We start from the raw sequence: 21,184 nt of genomic DNA, 5'->3' as shown, positions 1-21,184 counted from the left end.
TTCCTACATGGTATTGAAACTGGGTAACACTACCCACTTGTAATCTCCAAGCATAAAATGATAAAGTTATCTTCTCTATAATATTGCTAGAAATAACATTCAATCAAAACATTGAGTGCTTATACTGATAAACGGCGTCCCCTCTTTGTATCCTAACTACATTATAATACCCTCTTGCCGTTTCCAAGTTGAAATCGATAAACTGACAAAAAGTGATACTTTCCTGATTATAAATTAACCAAATTGTGAGGTCAAAGTCCGCGACCTGTGACCTTTCTGGTGGTGCGACGCGTCAGTAGCCATATTTCGGAAATTTTTACCTTCGCCGAGAAGGTTATGCAGACGGTAGCGTTTGTCTGTCTGTCTGTCTGTCTGTTTGTTTGTTTGTAGTGGCACAGGATAACTCGAGAATGCCTTGATGGATTGTTTTGATATTTGGTATGTTGGTAGGTTTTGATGAGACCTAAAAACGATTAGATTTTGGGCCCCCTAGCAGCTTCTTACGGTACTGCAGCGGAACTTCCTGTTTTGATAACTCGTGTTCCGGACATGCTATGGAACTTATTTTTGAGTGGTAGATAGATCTTTGGACAGAGAGTAAGTGGTGTGGGTTTGGGCCCCCTAGCGGCTTTTTTGGAACTGCAGGAGCAGGTTTTGCGTCTGACTTTGAAAGGGAATAACTCAAAAAGGGCTTGATGGATGGTAATGATTTTTGGTAGGTAGATAGCTTGAGTGATGATGTCCATGATTAGATACTTCTTATGCTAATCAGTATCTAATTTGCATAATCAATGAGGAAAATTTATACTTCCGCCAAATTCCATGATAGGACTCTGAAACATTTGACATATGTAACTGAGGAAGAGAGAAATATTAATTGATATGAACTATGCAAATGAAGACCTCATTTGCATAATTAATGAGAAAATACTATAACAAGATGGCCTTGATGGATGGTCATCATTTTTGGTATGTGGATAGCTTGTGTGATGCTTAGCATGATTGGACAATAATTATGCAAATCAGATGCTAATTTGCATAATTGATAAGGCAACTTTAAAAATCCGCTTTGTCCCATGATATGACTATTCAAATTGTAACTGAGAAAGAGAGGACTGTTAATAGATAGAAAATATGCAAATGTGGGCCTCATTTGCATACTACATGAGTAACAGTATTATTCCACACTGGCAAATGACGGCAATTTCATACATTTAATACTTTTTTGTGGCATTGGGAAGTTATGTGAATGTTCACATCGTTGAATCAAATCATGTTAATAAGGGCCTCTTTTGCATAATTGATGATAAATATTAGCATAACCGTAGGCTCATAATTCGTTAAGCTGATACTTCGGACATGTTATATTTTACGACAATCAACTGGTATGATTTAGTACTGATGAGAAACACTCCTAATACGTCAGTCATAAAGGTTAAAATCATTTGGCGAAGGTATGAGGTCGTGGAACTCTAGTTATGTCTATTTTCCGTCATACTTCCATCCCAAGAAGAGGTAAGCATATCTGTAGAATAAGACATATTGAACTGATGGACTGTGCTCACATCAAGGGGTTGGAACTATAAACGAGCGGTCAAGTTGGAAATCCATGTGGGGGGAGGGGGGCACAATTTCTTACTCTCCAAGCAGAGATCCGGCTGGTTTTTGACGTGTTTTTAACAACAACAACAAGTTTTTAGGCGTTTTTGTCGGGCTTTATATGCTGTCTGTGTTTTGTTGTTGTCACCAACCCACAATAATAGGAATGTACAGTGCTACAGCTGGACACGTACCTGAGGACGAGAATGAAACGCAGCCACCAAAACAAACAACAAGTAAACAATTCCCATTAACGAACTCAGACTCTTGTATTTTATGCGACACGGTGTCTTTCCCTGAAGAATCCACCCATAGAGTATGTGCAGCGTGCAAAGTACTCCCCAAATCTGTACGGAGCCTAACACAAACGATGCAGCAAATTCAGGCAGAGATAAAGACACTGAAGGATGACAAAAACTGCACCCTTAATGTGCTTAACCAGAGAGATGATCTCGCCACCGAAGTACAGCGGCTTCGTGACGAAAATGCCTCGCTGTTGAGAATCATCGAGGAGTTAACACAACAACAACAACAACAACAACAGCAAAAGTCTGATGACTGGAAAACGCCTGGGAAAGGACGCACACGAAGCGACGTGGAAGTCAACATACCTTCACGAGAGGCGATCAGAACCTCAAATAGGTTCTCTCCACTGTCCACCCCAGGCAGTGTTGATGTTGATGTTGACTCCATTAACGAGAGCGATACGTCCCAACGAGAAACCCAACAGACTCCGATCGTCCAACAAATCGGAATGTACAGAAAACACCAGCGAGACAGGTTCTACAACACCACAGCACCTGAGAAAACAGCCATCATCGGGGATTCCATGATCAAGCATCTCAAAAGCAAGAAGATGCCAAGAAGAAACAACGTTAAGTGCTATACCCACCGCGGAGCACGCCTAGAACAGCTGACTCCACCTGCACAAAGAATTGTCCGGAATGAAAACCCCAGCACAGTCATTATCCATGCAGGAACAAACAACAACAATGAGCCAGCTCACCTGGTAACACAAAAGGCCTTCCACCTGGCTTCGACACTCCATCATTCTGGCGCGAAGAACATCGCCGTGTCAGGTGTAATCATGCGGGCCAATGGTAATATAGAATGGACCCGCCAGGTCAACATGGGCATGCAGCAGATGTGCGACAGGAACGGCTGGCATTTTATCGACAATAGCAACATCAGACTGCATCACATCAGCCACGACGGAGTTCACCTGAATAGACAAGGAACTATCCAGCTTGCAAAGAACTTCATAAGCTTCCTGAACGGTGATCGCCAGGCCAGAGTCCGCACCGGAGTATCATTCGCAGATGCCCTGAGAGTCCCACCACTAATGCCGCGGGGTTTTCTAGGAAGAAGCCCCCCCTGGAGACTGCCATAGCGAAACAGGTCAAATCCTTACCATCGTTTTTACTCTGTAATGCACGTTCCCTTGTAAATAAGCTCGATGATTTGTCCGACTGTATGACCGGCCATAATATTGATATAGGAGTTGTAGCAGAAACATGGTTTACGCCTAGCCATCCCGTAGAATGTACGAATATAGAAGGTTACACACTCTTTTCCCGCTGCCGCTTAGGCAGCCGCGGCGGAGGTATCGCTATTTATGTACGTGAGAATATACCCGCCGAAATTATTGATTTTATAGTAACTCCTACTGAGCTTGAGTGCCTCTGGATTCTACTTAAACCACACTGGACACCAAGGCACATTACAAACCTAGCTATCTGTGTTGTTTATAACCCCCCAAATAATCAGTACCAGGATATGTTAGGTGATCATCTTCTCAATAGTATTGACAAGATTAACACCAAACATCCGCACGGGGGAATATGCATCATGGGAGATTTTAACAGGTTCGAAATCTCACCCATTCTTCATGGAAGCAAGCTAAACCAAGTCGTCAAACACCCCACCAGAGGAGAAGCAGTACTCGACCTAATAATTACTAATTTAAAGTCATCCTACCAAAACCCACATATTGAAGAGCCCCTAGGTCAGAGCGATCATAACACTGTGTTATGGTATCCCGTAGATCACAGACCCACCAACATTACATCTAAAGTGACTTTTCGGCAGATGAGAGATTCTAATATACGCTCTTTTGGACAATGGATTTCATGCCACCTATGGACTGAAGTCCTGGACGCCCCAGATACTCAAACTAAAGTTGACAACTTATACGATATTCTACAAACAAAAATTGACCATCACTTCCCTTACAAAACGTTTACCAAACATAACAGTGACAAAGCATGGATGACCCCGCAGATCAAGTCTGCAATTAGAAGACGACAAAAAGCCTTTCAGTCAGGAAACATGGTCTTGTACAAAAATATCAGAAATCGGGTAATTCGTCTATGTTCAAAGGCTAAAAAACGCCATTATGTCTCCAGAGTTAAATCGCTAAAGAAAGATAACCCAGCTAAATTGCACCATAGTTTGCGTAAGATCCTAAATTCAGGTAGATCATCTGTTTCCATTCGTCTCCCAGACAACGCCCACTTACATGACGAAGACATTGCTGAGCTAGTCAATAGTCACTTCTCATCAATAGTGAACGAATTGCCCCGTTTAGATCTTGCCTCCTTACCCTCATACCTACCATCTCCTTCTAGGCCACCACGTATATTTCCATGGGAGGTCTATGAAACGTTAAGACGCCTCAACCCTAATAAAAGCAACGGTCCAGACAACTTGCCCCCTAGAATTGTCAAACAGTATGCGGCCGAATTTAGCGATGTCCTCACTCATATTTTCAACTCCTCTTTAGAGGAAGGCTACATTCCAAAACAATGGAAACAGGCAGTCATCACTCCGGTTCCTAAAAAGTCGCCAACCTCACTTGATAATCTACGGCCCATCTCTCTAACCTCAGTTCTCATCAAAGTATTTGAATCGTTTGTCACGAAATGGGTTCTCCAGGACGTGGCCAATGTACTGGACCCCAACCAGTTTGGTTGTAGGAAAAGAATTTCCACCGTCCACTACTTAACTGCTTTGGTGAATTCGATCCTCCTCGGTGCCGAAACCCCTAAAAGTATCCAAACAATCCTCTTGACAGATTTTAGTAAAGCCTTCGACAGAATCAACCATACCACTCTAATAAATAAAATGCTACAATACGGCGTGCGCACTTCAATTTTGCCATGGCTCTGCAATTTTCTCAGCAACCGTTTACAGTGCGTCCGCTACAATGGCATGACCTCAAGTTGGAAAGATATTTCGTGCGGCGTCCCCCAGGGGACAAAATTAGGCCCCATCCTTTTTTTGATTTATATAAATGATGCCCTCAGCGAAGACGTTTTAGACCGTTATAAATTTGTCGACGATTTATCAGTTTGTGAAAGTAGAATGTTCTATCAACCCAGTCTTATACAAACATCCCTCGATAAATTGAATAGCTGGGCCTCAAAAAATGACATGATACTTCACGGTGAAAAATGCAAGTTATTGATGATTTCGTTTATGAGAGACTGCCCCCTACCCCCCGAAATTTCACTTAATAATACGTCCCTGGAATACACTGAAACAGCACGCATACTTGGCCTATGGTTCTCTCATGACCTAAGTTGGGGAAAACATGTTGACATCATTACACAAAAGGCAAGCTCACGACTTTTTTGGCTAAAGAAATTAAAACGTTTTGGACTACCCATACAAGATCTTCTCGAATTTTACCAAGGGTACATTCGGCCCACTTTAGAATACGCCGCACCAGTCTGGAGCCCTAGTATCACTGCACAACAATCCATGAAGGTCGAGAGAATACAAAAACGAGCCCTGAGAATTATCCTCGGCCCCCAATATATATCTTATAACGAAGCCCTAACACTTTTATGTCTCCCCTCCTTGGAAAACAGGAGGAAAAACCTTAGCCTTCGGTTTGCCAAATCCTTACTTCGAAATCCTACCTTCAGGAGTTGGTTACCCCCAACCCGATCGGACATCCACGCTAGAAATCTAAAAGGCGCCCACCAACTTTGTATCCCTTTGACAAAAACAAATCGCTATAAAAACAGTCCCATTCCATACTTTACACATCTATTGAATACACACACCTGATAAAATCTCCCGACGTTTATTCATTTAGTTTACAGTTTGATGTTAGACATTGTTTCATCTTTTATCATTTGTTGTCAAGAATTTCTGTATTTGTTTTCTTATTCCTCGTACAATACGTTATCCTTTTCTTGTTTCTAGATTTTGAATAGCTCTAGTTGTTTGAATTTAAGTTAGATTTGTTAAATGTAATACGCCTAATGTACGCAATTCAGCATCCTTTTCTGAGGACGCTGCCATGTACTTCAGCGATGTATGAATGATCGAATCAATAAACTTACTATAATGTAGGTTGGCGACATAAAGAAAGCGGGACAAAATGGGCTGCTCCAAAAAAAAAGTGTGGAGGGGGGGTGGAAGAGGTACAAAATCGGGTTTTGTCCCTACCCTAGCTCCAATCCAGAAATTGGCCAACCCCCCCCCCTAGTTCCTAATCCAAAATGGCCCAACTGACCCTAGTTCCAGGTCACAAATTGCTCAACCCCCCCTAGTTCCTAATCCAAAATTACGCAAACCCTCCCTGGTTCCTAATCCAGATGCTTGAACCCTACCCCCCTTCCAATCCAGCCTCTTCCACCCCCCCTTTTCAACTATTTTTTGGAACAGCCCAATAGAAAGCCTGACACAAACGCCTAAAAACACATAAAAAATTAGCCGGGCCAACCCCTAGTCGGAGAGTACTAATTTCTAACTCAGGGTAGGGTTTCTGAGCGGGGCATGAAAAATAGATATTTGTTGGTCCCATTGTATCTCCTTTCAATGGGTGTCAAGCACTCACTGAGGCTAGCTTTGTCCAGGTACCTAAAATTGAGTATTATCAATATCAAATATAGAATTATAATGAGACATAAGGTATTTTGAATTGTGTCAGACCAAGGAGGTTGGTCAGACACATGGTCCTTGATTTTTGCACTTTGCAACCTTTTCAGTTCCAAACGTTTCCTTTTTCTTCGTTAGACAATGGACGACAATCATTCTGAAGACAACAATGAGACGGTGAACAACAGTATTGAGTGCGATGACTCTGGCTGGTATCCAGCCCAGTAATGGCAGCGGTTACAGGAGTTCAGGACCGAGGGTCACCTGTTTGACGTGACTCTGTTTACTGAAGAGAAGGAGATCCCCTGTCACAGACTAGTTCTGTCCGCCTGCTCTGACTACTTCCATGCCATGTTCCGTGGAGGCCACAGCGAGAGTAAGAAGGACAAGATAGAGATAGGAGGGGTGAGTGCAGAGGCACTACAACTAATGGTGGACTATGCCTACACAGCCAATGTCACCATCACCAGCAATAATATTCAGCCGCTGTATGAAGCAGCCAACATGTTTCAGGTTAAGCCTGTTGAAGAGTTATGTGAAGATTTTCTGACAGACAATTTGAGCCCTGAGTCATGTTTGGGAACTTGGGCATTGGCGGACAAGGTGTTACGTAAACGTTTGTGTAACAGGGCAAAGCTCTTCGCTCTAAAACATTTTGAAGAAGTGTGCTTAACGGAAGAGTTCCTTGAGCTACCCCTGAACTTTCTGAAGACGTATATCTCAGATGATGGCCTTCATGCTAAGAAAGAAGAACGAGTGTTAGAGATGATCATGCTGTGGGTAAGACATGATCTTGAGGAACGTCAAAGTCATCTCAAGGAGCTGCTGGAATGTCTTCGTTTCTCACATGTGGACCCAGGCTATCTCAAGGACATCATGGAGTCAGACAAGGTGTTGGCAGGAGTTTCCGGACTCAAGGGACTGATAAAGGACCAATCCAGACATGCAAGACCTCGTCATATTCAGCAGCAGGAAGTTCTGGTTATTGGTGGTAACACAGTATCAGATGAACGAAGGGATGACCACATTGATTCATGTTCTATATACACACTTGACCTCAACTGTGATTGTGTTGACCTGTGCCCCTTGCCAGAATCTCTTGTGACATGCTATTCATATGCAGCATGTGTTGTTGATAATGATGTAGTTGTAACAGGTGGTGTAACTAATGAATCTAAAGCATGGGCATGGCAGTACAAACCATCTCTGAATTCTTGGACTCAACTGGGATCCCTTAACAAAGACAGATTTTATCATGGGATGACAGTTTTGCATGGAAAGATGTATGTAGTTGGTGGTATTGCCTTGTATACACTACCTGATGTTGAGGTGTACAGTGAAATGACAGACAGTTGGAATCTGGTAGCACCCTTGCAAGAGGGAGTCAGGGATTTTGGCATAGCTAGCTGTTGTGAAAAAGTCTTCGTATTTGGTGGGAAAACTGGAAAGTGTACCCTTTGGCCATTTGACAACAGTCACAACACTAATGCTGTTCAATGTTACGACCCTACTCAAAATGTGTGGACTTTTGCTGCACCGTTGCCAAATCCAGTGGATAGTATCATAGCATCTATAGTTAACTCTAAGATATATCTGGTTGGTGGAGAGTTAGCCCATGTTCTGTGCTATGATCCTCAGGAAGACTGCTATGAGAAAATGACTGATCGTCTAGCCTCATGGGCTGACTGCGGTGCCACTGTGTGTGGCTCGGAGGTCTACATCACCGGTGGCCTTGACAGAAGGCCTTCACTCATTGAACCTGATGATAATGATGAGATTCCACTTGCTACAGTCCAGTGTTACAATGTAACCAGTGATACCATGATTATGATGAAGGAATTACCAGTTCCAATATGGGATCACATCAGTGTAACAATACCAAAATCACAAGCTGGTAAATAGGATCTGTTAACTCCAGATGTCACAGTAGTAGATTTGAAGTAAAAAAAATTGCAGGCTAGGATGTTAAGGGTAGCATGTGCCATTTTGATATATAAGTGTATCCAGCCCTCAATTGAAAAAAGAAAATGTCCTTGTCACAGTTAGCCCACGGGTCCAATGGTTTCTTTCTATGTTCAAGTTGTTTATTGACTGTGGTTGCTAAAATATTCAATTCTCATTCTACCAACAAACCATATATGAGCATTGCTGACAGAATGTATAAAGGATCTGTCTGCAGTGACAATGCGGTAGAACATTCTACTTGTACTAGTAAGTTTCTTGTCCTCAGAACTTGATTACATTACTTATTGTACCTTCTGAAGACATACATCTTAGATAATGGCCTTCATGTGAGTGTTGGAGCCTTGCAAGTGATTATACTTTGGATAAGACATGATGATCTTAAGTAACGTCAGAGTCATCTCAAGGAGCAGTTGGGGTGTATTCATTTCCCAAATGTGGACCAAGAGTATTTTAAGGACCTCCTTGATGGGTACATTTCCCAAGATACAAATGTATATGCCTTGTAAAAGAAAGGTGTAGTGGCTCAATGAGAATTGTGTTCTGATCGGAAGGAAGAAATAGTTGTTACTTTAGTAATTTTTACATATATGACAGTGTTTTGGTGAAAGGGCTTTGTTGATGTTCATAAGCTGACTGGGAATAGGGCCAGTATAGAAATAGAACTTCTAACTGCTTATGTTAAAAGGAAAGAAATCTAAGACCAATATTTGATTACACTCTGGGCTTACTATGCATATATCATCAATAGAATAATACAGAAATCAATAAAGATGAAAAAGAATACACAAACATGCATTCCAGTCAGTGAAGACAATTTGTACAGTTAATGTGCCCTACATAGCTTCCAACCAGGCAAGGCTCAACATGAACTTTGGTCTGTGATCATGCCCAGTTGATTGAAGCAAGCATCCATTTCACGCATTAGTTCTTTGAAATGAATAAACATACAGGCTAAATAGCTCCTAACGCTCATCTACTGCAGAACCTGTGTAAGCCGTATATCATCTATCAGTTATGGTGTTCTTAACAGTAAATAGGATAATACCTTTCCTGGCTGAACTGTATAACATTGCAAAAAATACCATTTAATCTAAAACTAGAATGGGAACGAATATCATACGTCCCTACTTACAGGTGTCCCTACTTGGTAAATAATTCAGACTGTCGTCTCCAAGTATAACATGAATAAACTGGAAAAAAAGTGATATTTTTGAACAGCAATATTGCTAGAAAAAACATTTGGTGTTAAACTTGAACGCAGAAACTGGTTACAGATGTTCGCACTACGAATTCTAACTTGTTACGTATATACTACCCTGTTATCACCTCTTAAGTTAAGCTTCGTAAACATCGATAAACTTATATTTTCCTGATTACAAAATATGAGGTCGAAAATCAAACCCACTATGCATTGCGCCCATATTTATCTCCATGAAAATGGAGATATTGTTTTGGGTGTGTCTGTGTGTGTTTGTTTGTCTGTTGGTGTTCCCGCACTACTGTAGTCAGCATAACTCAGGAACCTCTTGATGGATTACGATGATATTCGGTATGTGGGCAGGTGTTGTGAAGCCGAAGTTTAAGGTCGATTTAGGGTCCCCTGGTATGTGACCTTGATACTGCAGCAGAACTTCAATTTTTGTATCTTTTGACCTGGACGTCTTGATTTTTGGGTGGATGACAGCTTGTGATGTAATAAAGAAGTAATGTAGGTTTGGGCCCCCTAGCATTTTGCTCTGGAACTGCAGGGGCATTATTGTGAAAATCTTCCAAGGAGAATAACGGAACAAAGGAACAACAGATTTCTATGATATTTTTCGACCTGTGTGGTGATGCGGCGGGAACTATATTTTCGTTCGAACCATATTTGCTCATTTTATGTCTACTAATTATTTTCCGTCATATCTCCACCCCAGAAGAGGTAAGCATATCTGTGAAATGAGATATGTTAAACTGATGGACTGTGCTCACATCAAGGGGTTAGGACTACAGTATTACAGGTTCAGTTAGATTGAAATAAAATAATCGTCGACATAGAATAGCTCTACACCAATGCCAGAGAATGCTATTTTCTTTCATATTCATCTAGCTGGCTATAACGGAACAACAGATTCGGACATAATTCAATCCAAAGGTTTTTAGAACACACGAAAGTGACACCTGAACTATATGTAGCATACAACCAGTTGAGTGAATGACTGAATTAAGCTCTAACATCAGAGTAATCAAATTCTAACATCAGAGTAATCAAATATAAGAAAGCGATGAGTGCTGATGTCATGACGCAGTGACGTTGCTGGCTCCAAACGTGGTCTGGTAGAGGTCTTAACGTCTCCGTCCGTAGCCTAAGAACAAATCAGTCAGTTGTTCAATATATATATATATATATATATATATATATATATATATATATATATATATATATATATATATATATATATATGTTGATCAATAGCAGAAAATCTACTTCAATGCAAAAAAAAGCAATCATTTCAACAATCGATTGTTCTCATCGCAAGTTCGAAGTAAGACAACATTTGAGCTGGTTCTGAATATGACTGAATGAATGAACTTTATGAGATGACGCTGAGGGTGGCACGGGTTTGCATATAGATATTCGCAAGCTTACGTTCTTCAATAAATGGAGGACAGACACTTTTACCAATTAGATGAAAGAATAGTTGTTACCGGGGATCCTGGTGCAGACCAGAAGCTGCCCTGTCCACTTCCCGCCTTTACAGGTGGTAGTGGTGTCTCCGGATTGCTGCTCAAACCCAAACCGGCATCCGAACTTGCACGTCTCCCCTTCTTCGTACGGCCGGTGACAACCCCGAGGAGGCCGGGCGCCATATCGTCGATAACTGGGAGGTTCACAACCAGCTAGAAAAGTGAAACGTTTTGGAAAGAACATCAACGTGCATGTAATTCTAAAATTGTTACATATATACACACACACATATATATATAAACACGCACACACATATTATATTTATCTATCTTTTGTCTTTTGGGCGATTTTTCTTTTTTGTTTAATAACAAAAAAAATCACCAAAAATCGTAATTTCAATATATACTCGTAGGAGCGCAGAATCCTTGATGTATTACTATCAGGTGCATCCCTGCAAATGATATTTATAAAAATAGAAGTACAAGCCAAAGAGAGGCTTTTTTTCTAAAAATGGACGTGGCCTTATGAATCTTGATGACGTAGTCATGACGTCATACTAATTTGCATAAGTTATCACCTTGCTATTAGGTACTACCTGAAAAAAGTAAGGTTGAGGAAGGTTTATAAAGCTTAAGAAAGGTTTTTTTTTTCAATTACATCCCAAAACTCCTCAGCCACCCTGCAGCTGTACCTTAAGAACGATTTGGTTAAGTTAAAGAGATACAATAGAGATCGTCTTTTATCTACTTTCGATAGGTAATGTGGAGATAAAGCTAAGGATTGCAGAGGTCGAGATATAGCCATTCGCAGGCTTAAGTTTTTCAAGAAATGGAGGACAGATACTTTCATAAATTAGATGAAAGAAGAGTTCTTACTGCTAGCGCTGCTCCAGGTGCAGACCAGCGGTGCTCCTGTCCTGGTCGAGTTTCCAGACACTCTGGAGTGTCCCTCCCTGCACGTGAAGGTGCAGGTCTCTCCGTTCTCGTGAGGCCACCGGCACCCCTCGCTCCGGCTTCCCGTGAAACGTAGCCGCTTACATCCAGCTGAAAAAGAATGGCACAAGTCGATTTTAATAACCGGTTTAACATTTATGCACATGGTTTTGTTTTTTCTCCTTGGAATATTCCTTCATCTCTTCCACATCCGGGTTCGTTCTTCTAAAGATGCCATTTTTACACGCAGTGGTACTCAATAAGGATATAAAGGTACTTACCGTAGATACAGATGAGTGGTGGTCCGGACCAGAAACCGTCCTGACAGGTGATGCTGGAGTCTCCTGCAAGTGACTTGTAGGTGCAGTTCTCTCCGTTTTCGTAAGGGTACCGGCATCCCTCCCGGCGAGAACCCACGGTGTTAGGTGGTCGGTCACATCCAGCTGGGAAACAAGATATCATAAATACATTTGTACCATAGTGCTAGTATCTAGACTCTTGACGTACATGTTTTGCAAGTTGTCACCTTGAAATAGTTGTTACGATTTTAGCCGGTCCGCATGACGCCCCGTCAGGAACACGTCGCTACGAGACAGCAGAAACAGGAGAGTTTGTGGTTAGTTTTTTAATCCAAAAGTCCCCCCCCCCGTCTGTCCGCATGACTACCCCCCCCCCCCTTCCTGCCAGAAGGTAGGAATGCACCGCTAAAAGATACAGCAGAAACATGACAGTTTGTGGTTACTTCGTGCGGTCTTTCTTGTTGCCAAGCATTGTACATTGAGATAAACCTATCTTTTTTTTTATTGCAAAATTTAAATACATGACGACAGACTCAAGCTCACAGCTTATTTTCGTGTCGTCATCGACAGAATACATTACAGAGGTACAAAACAAATATTACAAATACTGAAAAAGAGCAAGTGCGGACATGCAAAGCATAAGAGCAACAAATTGTCTGAAATAAACTACATGAAAGAAATCTTGAAATATAAGAAAATTGAAATCAATAAAACAGATAAATATGTGGGCAGGTACTACAAGACTGGTAGGATAGGGGGGTTGGCTACTCAAATCTTTTGGTTTCTTTAATGAATAGTTGGACATACTGTAAGAGTTCGGCATTGTTTGAATTCATTAGGAAGGGTGAGCCTTTAAGCAATAATTGAATTAGGACATTGTCATATTAGATCATTGAGATTTGTGACTGATCCTACCAGATCTTTTAAATTGCTGAAGAGTAAGGAACGGTATTGAGTGAGTTTGGGCAGTACAAGAAATAATGAGAAATACTTTCAGATAAACCTATCTGACCACAGCGGCAATAAGTTCTTTGCAAACAGAAAACAACGTTTCCAAATAATCTGAAGAGACCGCAAGTTGTGCGGATGTTTGCGTACGTACATCTCGGCTGTGCCCTCTTACTTAACCCGCGGGCCTCCGACTGCAACACCATAGCAGCTATCAGCACCAAGGTCAGCAACACCCTCACCCTGTAGTAGATATAGACATGAATCACTTCACTTACAGTAAACGTTAAGGCTCCTAGTATCATTTCATTGTATTAATAACACAGTAAGTAATGCCTATTCTATTACTTTTTCCCTCTCAATAAATCACCAAGACATTTTAACAAATAAATAAAAAGTAACTTGCTAACGACGTGTTACACATTGCCTGTTAGCACATTTCTGTACAATTGACCATCAAAATGTACATCAAACGCGTAAGACGATCATCAGAACAGCTTCTTTTCAAGGACAACATTTTTCTTTGTCCATTGGAGAAATTGTTAGACCCCTGCCAGCCTTATTTTTACCAGTAAGAGAAATGGGTAACTCTTTATGGTGAAAAAATGGATAAATACCCCTGCAAGTCTTATTTTTACCAGAAAGAGAATCGGGTAACTCTTTATGGTGAAAAAATAAGTACAAACCGCCCCATGTATTGTTCTCTCGCGGGAAGTTGCTTGTCCAGTACTGTGTGTGCAGTTGAGTGTTAGATCTTTAGAATTCTAGGTGGGTTCCACACCAGTGAACATGAATCATTCCACGGTCTGTACAGACGACCTTTTGTTCGTCATACGTATCGGACCGAAAACTAGATTCATCTTGTATATAACGAAGCCGGTGCGGACGGATATACTAGAATCGTGCTTCTTCTAATGTAATTGGTATGGGAGAAGAGACTATAGGACACAGTGATACTGAGAGTTGTTCCCTTTCTGTCGGTAATCATGCAGAAGCAATGGCCCACGGCACATCGCTTTCTTGTGACTCAAACTTGTGGTTTTGAGCTGGATATTTGCAGTTTCTTTCAGTAATTTATTATTTTCATCGCAATTACAATGTGCGACAAGCCGACAACACTGGAGCTAGCTCAAAATATTTGAAACTTGTCAGTGTATCGATATCACAAACGTTGGTTCATCCATTTGCAGTTCTACTAGGTCACGCAAGAGATATTTATTACAACCACCTTTACTTGAGATGTAGAGATCAAAGGCAAACTTTTGAGACTGGCAAGGGTTTAGATAGAGCTATTAGCAGGTTTATGTTCTTCTGACGACATTTTTAAGAAATACAACATGTACAGGACAGCTTCTTACACCAATAGACCCCTTTCCAAATACCGGGGCCATTTTGAATCTAGCGCGAGCGGGAAAAGTAAACACACGGTAAGACAAGCCCTTCTCCTTGCAGACCAGCGGGGGCCCTGTCCATTTCCCGTTGATGCAGGTGGTCTTGGTGTTCCCAGATTTCGGCTCCGAGAAGAGGCATTGTAACGTGCACGTCTCCCCTTCTTCGTACGGATAGTCACAACCCCCTATGATGTCATCACCACTAGGGGGAGGGCCATCACAGGGCCGTCAGGACTATTGTAGTAGTACGCACCAGATAACGCCAGATAACGTACGTACCAGATGACGTCGGGACCATTCTAATAGTACCTACAGATGACCTCATGACTATTGTAGTAGTACGTACCATATGACGTCAAGACTATGTAGTAGTACCTACCGCTAGGTCGGCACACCAGCGGGGTCCCAGACCACGGCACGAGCCGTCGACACAGACGGTCGTCTTGGTTCCAGACTCTTTAGAATGATTGTCCTTGCAATCGTAGGTGCAGGTCTCTCCGTTCTTGCATCCCATGTGCCATGTTCCCTTAGTTTGACATACATAGCTTTCAACCTAGCTGGAAACAATACTATTGGGGGCTTTCCGATATCTCTTTGGCTGGGAGTGATGCCCGCTCGCCCGAACAGCTTGTTTTTTTTTTTTTTTTAAGATCTCCATTAGTGTACAATCATAACAATTAATACACTAATCTTCCTGGAGTCCGGCTAACTAAATACAAGAATATCAATAAAGGAACAATACAATTAATTCAAATACAGGAAGAACGAAAACAATTGCTAGATAGTAAATCATACAAGATCAAACATAATGAACTTAAAATGAGCGAAAAGGTCAGAGGTCAACATTAAAACGGAATCATTGTATAGATAATGTACACAGCAAGGAAACCCAGAAGCAATACCAAAAGTTGTTTAACATAATTGAATGAACTGAACATAAATATAAACAAAGGTAATCATAATGATAAACATATTAATATAATAGCTTAGTCCACTAGGGTGCGTTTATGGCTCTCTATGGTAGCTAATGGATAAACAAACAAGCTGAATAGCTGGGATAGCGAAGAATAATGCTTTTCTGCCGCAGAACATCTATAAGCCATATGTAATCTATTAGTTGTGGTGTTCTTGCGAGTAAACAGAATAATACCTTTCCTGGGTGAACTGTGTGATATAGCAAGAAATAACATTTTATCTGAAACTAGAATGGGAAGACTGATAACAGGTGTTCCTACTTACAGGTGTTCCTACTTGATATTCAAATTGGGTACACTACCTACTTGTAATCTCCAATTATAACATGGATAAACTGGAAATAAGTGATCTTTTAAATAGCAATATTGCGAGAAATAACATTTGATCTCAAATAACTAGAACGCAGAAACTGGTAACAGATGTTAACCGCTTATAACCTCGACGTATAACATCGATAAACTGACAAACAGTGATATTATCCCGATTATAAAACATGAGGTCGAATATTATACCCACAATGCATTGCGCCCGTATCTTTCAACCTATGACCTGTGTGGTGGTGCGGTAGGAACCATATTTTGTTCGAATCATATTTGCTCATTTTATGTCAATTTTCCGTCATACTTCCACCCCCAGAAGAGGTAGGCGTATAGGTAGAATGAGACATGATTAACTGAGGGACTGTGCTCACATCAAGGGGCTGGGACTACAGTATTACAGATGATTCAAGTTGGTGGGGGAGGGGGGCACAGTGCTAAAGGATGTGCCTAACATCTCACCCGAATTCATCCGGGTCTAATATGCAGTGTACATCGGGCAAGACATTTATGTGACGCTCTGGATAACGGTTGCATTGTTTATGCAATTATGAATAAGAGATATGCCGCAAGTCCTAAGTATTTACCAATTTTTTCGTCCATATTACTCCGCTCGTTTCCAAGATAACAAAAATATGCTTGTATCTGAGGCTGAAAAACACTGTGCAGTTCTTTAACTGTTGTTATGAGTAGGTTGTTATAAGATTGTGCTATAGTATTATCTATGACCCAAACAGTAACCACCGTCCTGTCATCTGTTAAAATAAGAAAAAGGAAATTAAATAACTTCCACATGTACTTGTAGACCTTAACAATATAAATGACGATTCAATCTGGCATGCACAGATTCCGTCCATCTTAGAACCAACCGGTTAAAAAAAAAAAACACTGACAAATACTTAAGACTTGATACATGTTTTGTATTCATGATTGATTAGGCAAATGTATCCACAGTGTCACATAAGGTCCTTGCCCCATTATGCACTGCATGTTAAACCCTTGTGAGTTCGGATGAGTCCAGGTGAGGTGTTTAGGTAGTTCTAAATTCAAACTCAGGGGAGGCCTTCATCTCTAAACGGGGTATATGTATATGTTGGTTCTCCTAACATTGCCTTACACTGGGTGTCAAGCACCCTCAAACTAAATATTATAAGATATAATCCTAAGAGACATAAGGTATTTTGAATTCTAAGACGCATGGTCCTTGATTTAGTCACTTTTTCAACTTAAAAATTTTCCCTTCTCTTTGTTAGACAATGGACGACAATCAGTCAATGGACGACAATCAGTCAGACCACGCAAGTCAGTGAGACAGTGGACGACGGCCTGGAGTGTGATGGCTCAAGCTGGTATCCAGCCAGGTTCCTTGAATGCTTACAGGAGTTCAGGTCTAGGGGTCACCTGGTGGACGTGACCCTGTGTGCTGAAGGGAAGGAGATCCCCTGTCACAGACTGGTTCTGTTCACCTACACTGCGTACTTCCAGGCTATGTTTAGTGGTGCACACAGCGAGAGTAAGAAGGACAAGATCGAGATAGGAGGAGTGAGTGCAGAGGCACTACAACTGCTGGTGGACTTTGGCTACTCAGCCAAAGTCACCATTACCACTGATAATGTCCAGACACTGTATGAGGCAGCTAACATGTTGCAGGTCAAGCCTGTTGAAGGGTATTGCGAAGATTTCCTGACTGGCCGATTGAGTCCTGACACTTGTTTGGCAACTTGGGCACTGGCAGACAAAGTATCAAATACATATTTGTCTGAAATGGCAAAGAGTTTTGCTTTGAAATTTTTTGAAGACGTATGCAAAACTGAGGATTTCCTTGAGCTACCTGTGGACTTCCTGAATACATATATTTCGGACAATGAACTTCATGCTAAGAAGGAGGAACAAGTGATAGAGGCAATCATGCTTTGGGGAGGACATGATCTTGAGGAAAGAGAAACACATCTCGGTGAGCTGCTGGAGTGTGTTCGTTTCACACGTGTGGACAAAGACTATCTCAAGGACATCATGGAGTCAGACAAGGTTTTGGCAGGAGTTCCTGGAATCAAGGAACTGTTCAATGATCAGTCTTTACCGGCAAGATCTTGTCAACTTTTTCAAGGAGAAATTCTGATTCTTGGTGGTCTCACAGACAGATATCAACCAAACTGTGACATGTACAGACTTGACGTCCACTGCCACCGTGTTGACAACGCTCCACTACCACAACTACCACAGTCCCTTCGTGAGAGTGAAGGAATTGCTGCATGTGCTGTTAACAATGATGTAATTGTTACTGGGGGAAAGAAGTCTCTGTCTCAAGCATGGAGGTACAGCTCATCTCTCAATTCTTGGACTAAGTTAGGATCTCTGAGGACGGAAAGATATAATCATGGGATGGCAGTGTTGCAGGGAAAGGTGTACGTTGTTGGTGGTGTCAGGTATGGGGATCGTGATAGGTGGCTGTTACCCAGGCCTCTGTTATTCACAGAGGGGGCAGAGGTGTACAATGAATTGACAGACAGTTGGGACGAGGTTGCACCACTTCGACAAGCCGTCAGCAGTTTCGGCATAACCATCTATTGTGAAAAAATCTATGTGCTCGGTGGAAGGACTGGACGCGATGAAAAAACTGCTGCTATTCAGTGCTACAACCCAACTCTGAATTCGAATGAATGGACTTTTGAAACACCATTGCCAAAGTCATTAGAAGGCATTAAAGCCTTCACAATCAACTCTAGGATCTATTTGGTCGGTGGCGAGTTGGAGCATGTCCTGTGCTATGATCCTCAAGAAGACGTCTATGAGGAAATGGCTGAACCACTGTTTGAATGGGATTTAAGTAGCGCCACAGCGTGTGGGTCTGAGATATTCTTCACTGGTGGCTGGGGTAATGAGGATTATCCCAAGCTTGGTAGGTCACGTAAGTCTCGGTGTTACAATGTGAACAGTGATACGATGATCAGAGTTCAAGATATACCCATTCCATTGTGCAGACACATCAGTGTAACTTTAACAAAACTGTAACTGTAAGCTGGTAAATAGGCTTGAAAGATTTCCTTGTCACAGATCATATTCCATACTGTTTCTGTAGCAAATTTATCTTCATTCTATATAGCATAGAAGATTGTCTTTATACTAACAAATTATGTTAAGATATTGATGATTGAATGTACAAGAGAGTTAGTTTCATTGAGAATGTGAGAAAATAGTCTTGTATTAACGCAATTGCTAGAGAATGCTATTACATGTAACCATGTGGCGTATTGATTAGGTCAAGGGAAGAAATGCTACTGTTTTTATGATGAAAGCAAATATACATATATCTGCAATAAAAAACAAAATCATTCATGACCCTCTTTACTTACCTTTTTTTCCAAATTCGTTTCATTCTTGAGAGAAAACACCAAGAACATCACACTTACCGTAATGTGGTATGGACGATTTTCTTGTTGTATGGATATGTATATTCTGTATGCATAAAGGTAAATAGATATACGTAACTGTTATGTATCATTTCGCACGCGATGTGTTGGTGTCATTTATACCACTGGAAGTGACTTTTACCCTTAGCTGTGTAACAGAAAGAATCCCCATCTCAAGTCTCAATGGGTGTTATTGGCATAAACACTACATCGTAATCCGAGTGTCATTGGGTGGAAAATGACATAATTAACGTTCGAATTCCCTTAGGCTAATAGACACACCGCAGTCAATCCGCCTCATCCTACCGGACGTCTAAGTTTCCCGACGTCACAACTGTCAATCACTATGGGGACAGGTGAGCTACATTAATCATTTAAATTAACACGTAAGGCATCTAATAGAATATTAATTTCAGTGTTGACGGTCCTAGAGGGACGTTAAAAACTTTGATAGCATACCAATAAGCCCCAATAGCCCCTATTCCAGATATAGGCCTTAGCGTTTTATGACCGCAGGTGTGGGTGTACTTTGGACATGTGAGTATTGGACTGGACAGATCACGGGACACGAGTTAAGTCGCCATCTTGTGCGGTACATTAGATTACCTTTATACACAGTGCAAATGCAGATTATTTGTGATGACTAAATTGCACACTAGCTACAACGAGTCCTGAAAATTGAGTTTACGTTTGGGATTTGTTCTTTACTTACCGTACTTATTCTCGAAGGTGAGGCTAGTATTTCTATTAGCAGATAAGCCTCCATGAAGTAACATAGTGTAAGCCAATGCAATCATATGATTATTTCTGACACTTCTGTCATGTAAGGACTTTCAGAGTCATTTTGTATAGATTTACCCTGATGAACCTCGATAAAGACTAAGGAATGGGTGCGAAGACCGAGGTCCAAACAGGTTAAAAGGCCTACAGAAGTACAGAACTGGAAAGGTGGGCGGGTGGGTGGGGAAAACCGACACAGACCTTGCCTTAAACCTTCCCTTTCCTTACCCCAATGTGACACTACCTAGCCCTAAACTCTCCTTTCCCTATCCTCCGCGGGTTCGCCGCAAAGAGGCTGATAGATGGTGATGACGTCACTTTCCATGTTCTCTCGCGAGAAATAGTTATCTCGCGAGATTTCATGTATTGTGACGTCAGTGGGAATATGTTTAGATTTACCCTGATGAACCTCGATAAAGACTAAGGAATGGGTGCGAAGACCTCGGTCCTCTTTCTCAATTTTGGCCTGTGGAAATACATCCTACGTTTTCCTAGGATGTACCATCCTCTCTTATTTCTCCACCTCTCCCCAATCTTTAATTACCTCCTTCCCTTTCACTTCCGCAATTCCCCCTTTTCCCAAACCTCAACTTCTCCAAACCTTAACTGCCGAGACTTTCCCCTTTCATATCACCTTAGCCCCAAACCTCACCTACTGAGACCGAAGACTGTAGAGAGGTTTCTTTTCTCTCTTTAACCTGGACGTCCTACTATCCTGACTATTACCCAATTCTTTCATACTCTTCCCGCGCTACACATGAATTCTTTTACATCTGCCATCAATCGTGTCTCCGATCCTATCTCTTCTTTCTCCACACCGTTTACTACACCCCTACCCCCTCTCCGTCCCTTAAAACCAACTCCCATCCGAGCACACGTGATGAAAACCTGCTCGAAAATCTGGCAGGAAATCATTCCTTTTAACAAAGTGGCGAGCTGAGTGTCCAATGAGGGCTTTCCTACAACTAAAATAATCCAACGTGTGGGATAATCTAGAACTCACGCGATTT

The 21,184-nt window shown here is 41.6% G+C and overlaps 3 protein-coding genes across 3 annotated transcripts; 2 read left to right on the top strand and 1 right to left on the bottom strand.

Annotated features, from left to right (window-relative positions):
• Window positions 1-1,471: 1,471 nt before the first annotated feature.
• On the top strand, window positions 1,472-9,241 carry LOC136444842 (kelch-like protein 24a). The gene is made up of 2 exons (XM_066442595.1): window positions 1,472-1,515; window positions 6,628-9,241. Exon 2 carries the CDS (start codon window positions 6,841-6,843, stop codon window positions 8,389-8,391), a length of 1,551 nt encoding a protein of 516 aa, XP_066298692.1. The 5' UTR covers window positions 1,472-1,515; window positions 6,628-6,840; the 3' UTR covers window positions 8,392-9,241.
• A 1,878-nt stretch (window positions 9,242-11,119) lies between these two features.
• On the bottom strand, window positions 11,120-15,206 carry LOC136444307 (coagulation factor XIII B chain-like). Its single transcript, XM_066441818.1, has 6 exons — window positions 15,088-15,206; window positions 14,736-14,894; window positions 13,456-13,544; window positions 12,336-12,497; window positions 11,998-12,165; window positions 11,120-11,334 (listed from the first exon to the last, which is right to left on the bottom strand). The coding sequence occupies exons 1-6, from the start codon at window positions 15,204-15,206 to the stop codon at window positions 11,120-11,122; spliced, it is 912 nt and encodes a 303-aa protein (XP_066297915.1).
• A 2,068-nt stretch (window positions 15,207-17,274) lies between these two features.
• On the top strand, window positions 17,275-19,262 carry LOC136444306 (kelch-like protein 24; the record flags this gene model as incomplete). Its single annotated transcript, XM_066441817.1, has 1 exon — window positions 17,275-19,262. A coding segment is annotated over one exon (1,722 nt), but the record flags the coding sequence as incomplete, so codon positions are not given.
• Between the last annotated feature and the right edge of the window lie 1,922 nt (window positions 19,263-21,184).

The sequence above is a fragment of the Branchiostoma lanceolatum genome, chromosome 11 (genome assembly GCF_035083965.1).
Source record: "Branchiostoma lanceolatum isolate klBraLanc5 chromosome 11, klBraLanc5.hap2, whole genome shotgun sequence".
NCBI classification, from domain to species: Eukaryota; Metazoa; Chordata; class Leptocardii; order Amphioxiformes; family Branchiostomatidae; genus Branchiostoma; species Branchiostoma lanceolatum.
The sequence above is the reverse complement of the archived record's forward strand: the minus strand, read 5'-3'. Positions and strand labels throughout refer to the sequence as shown.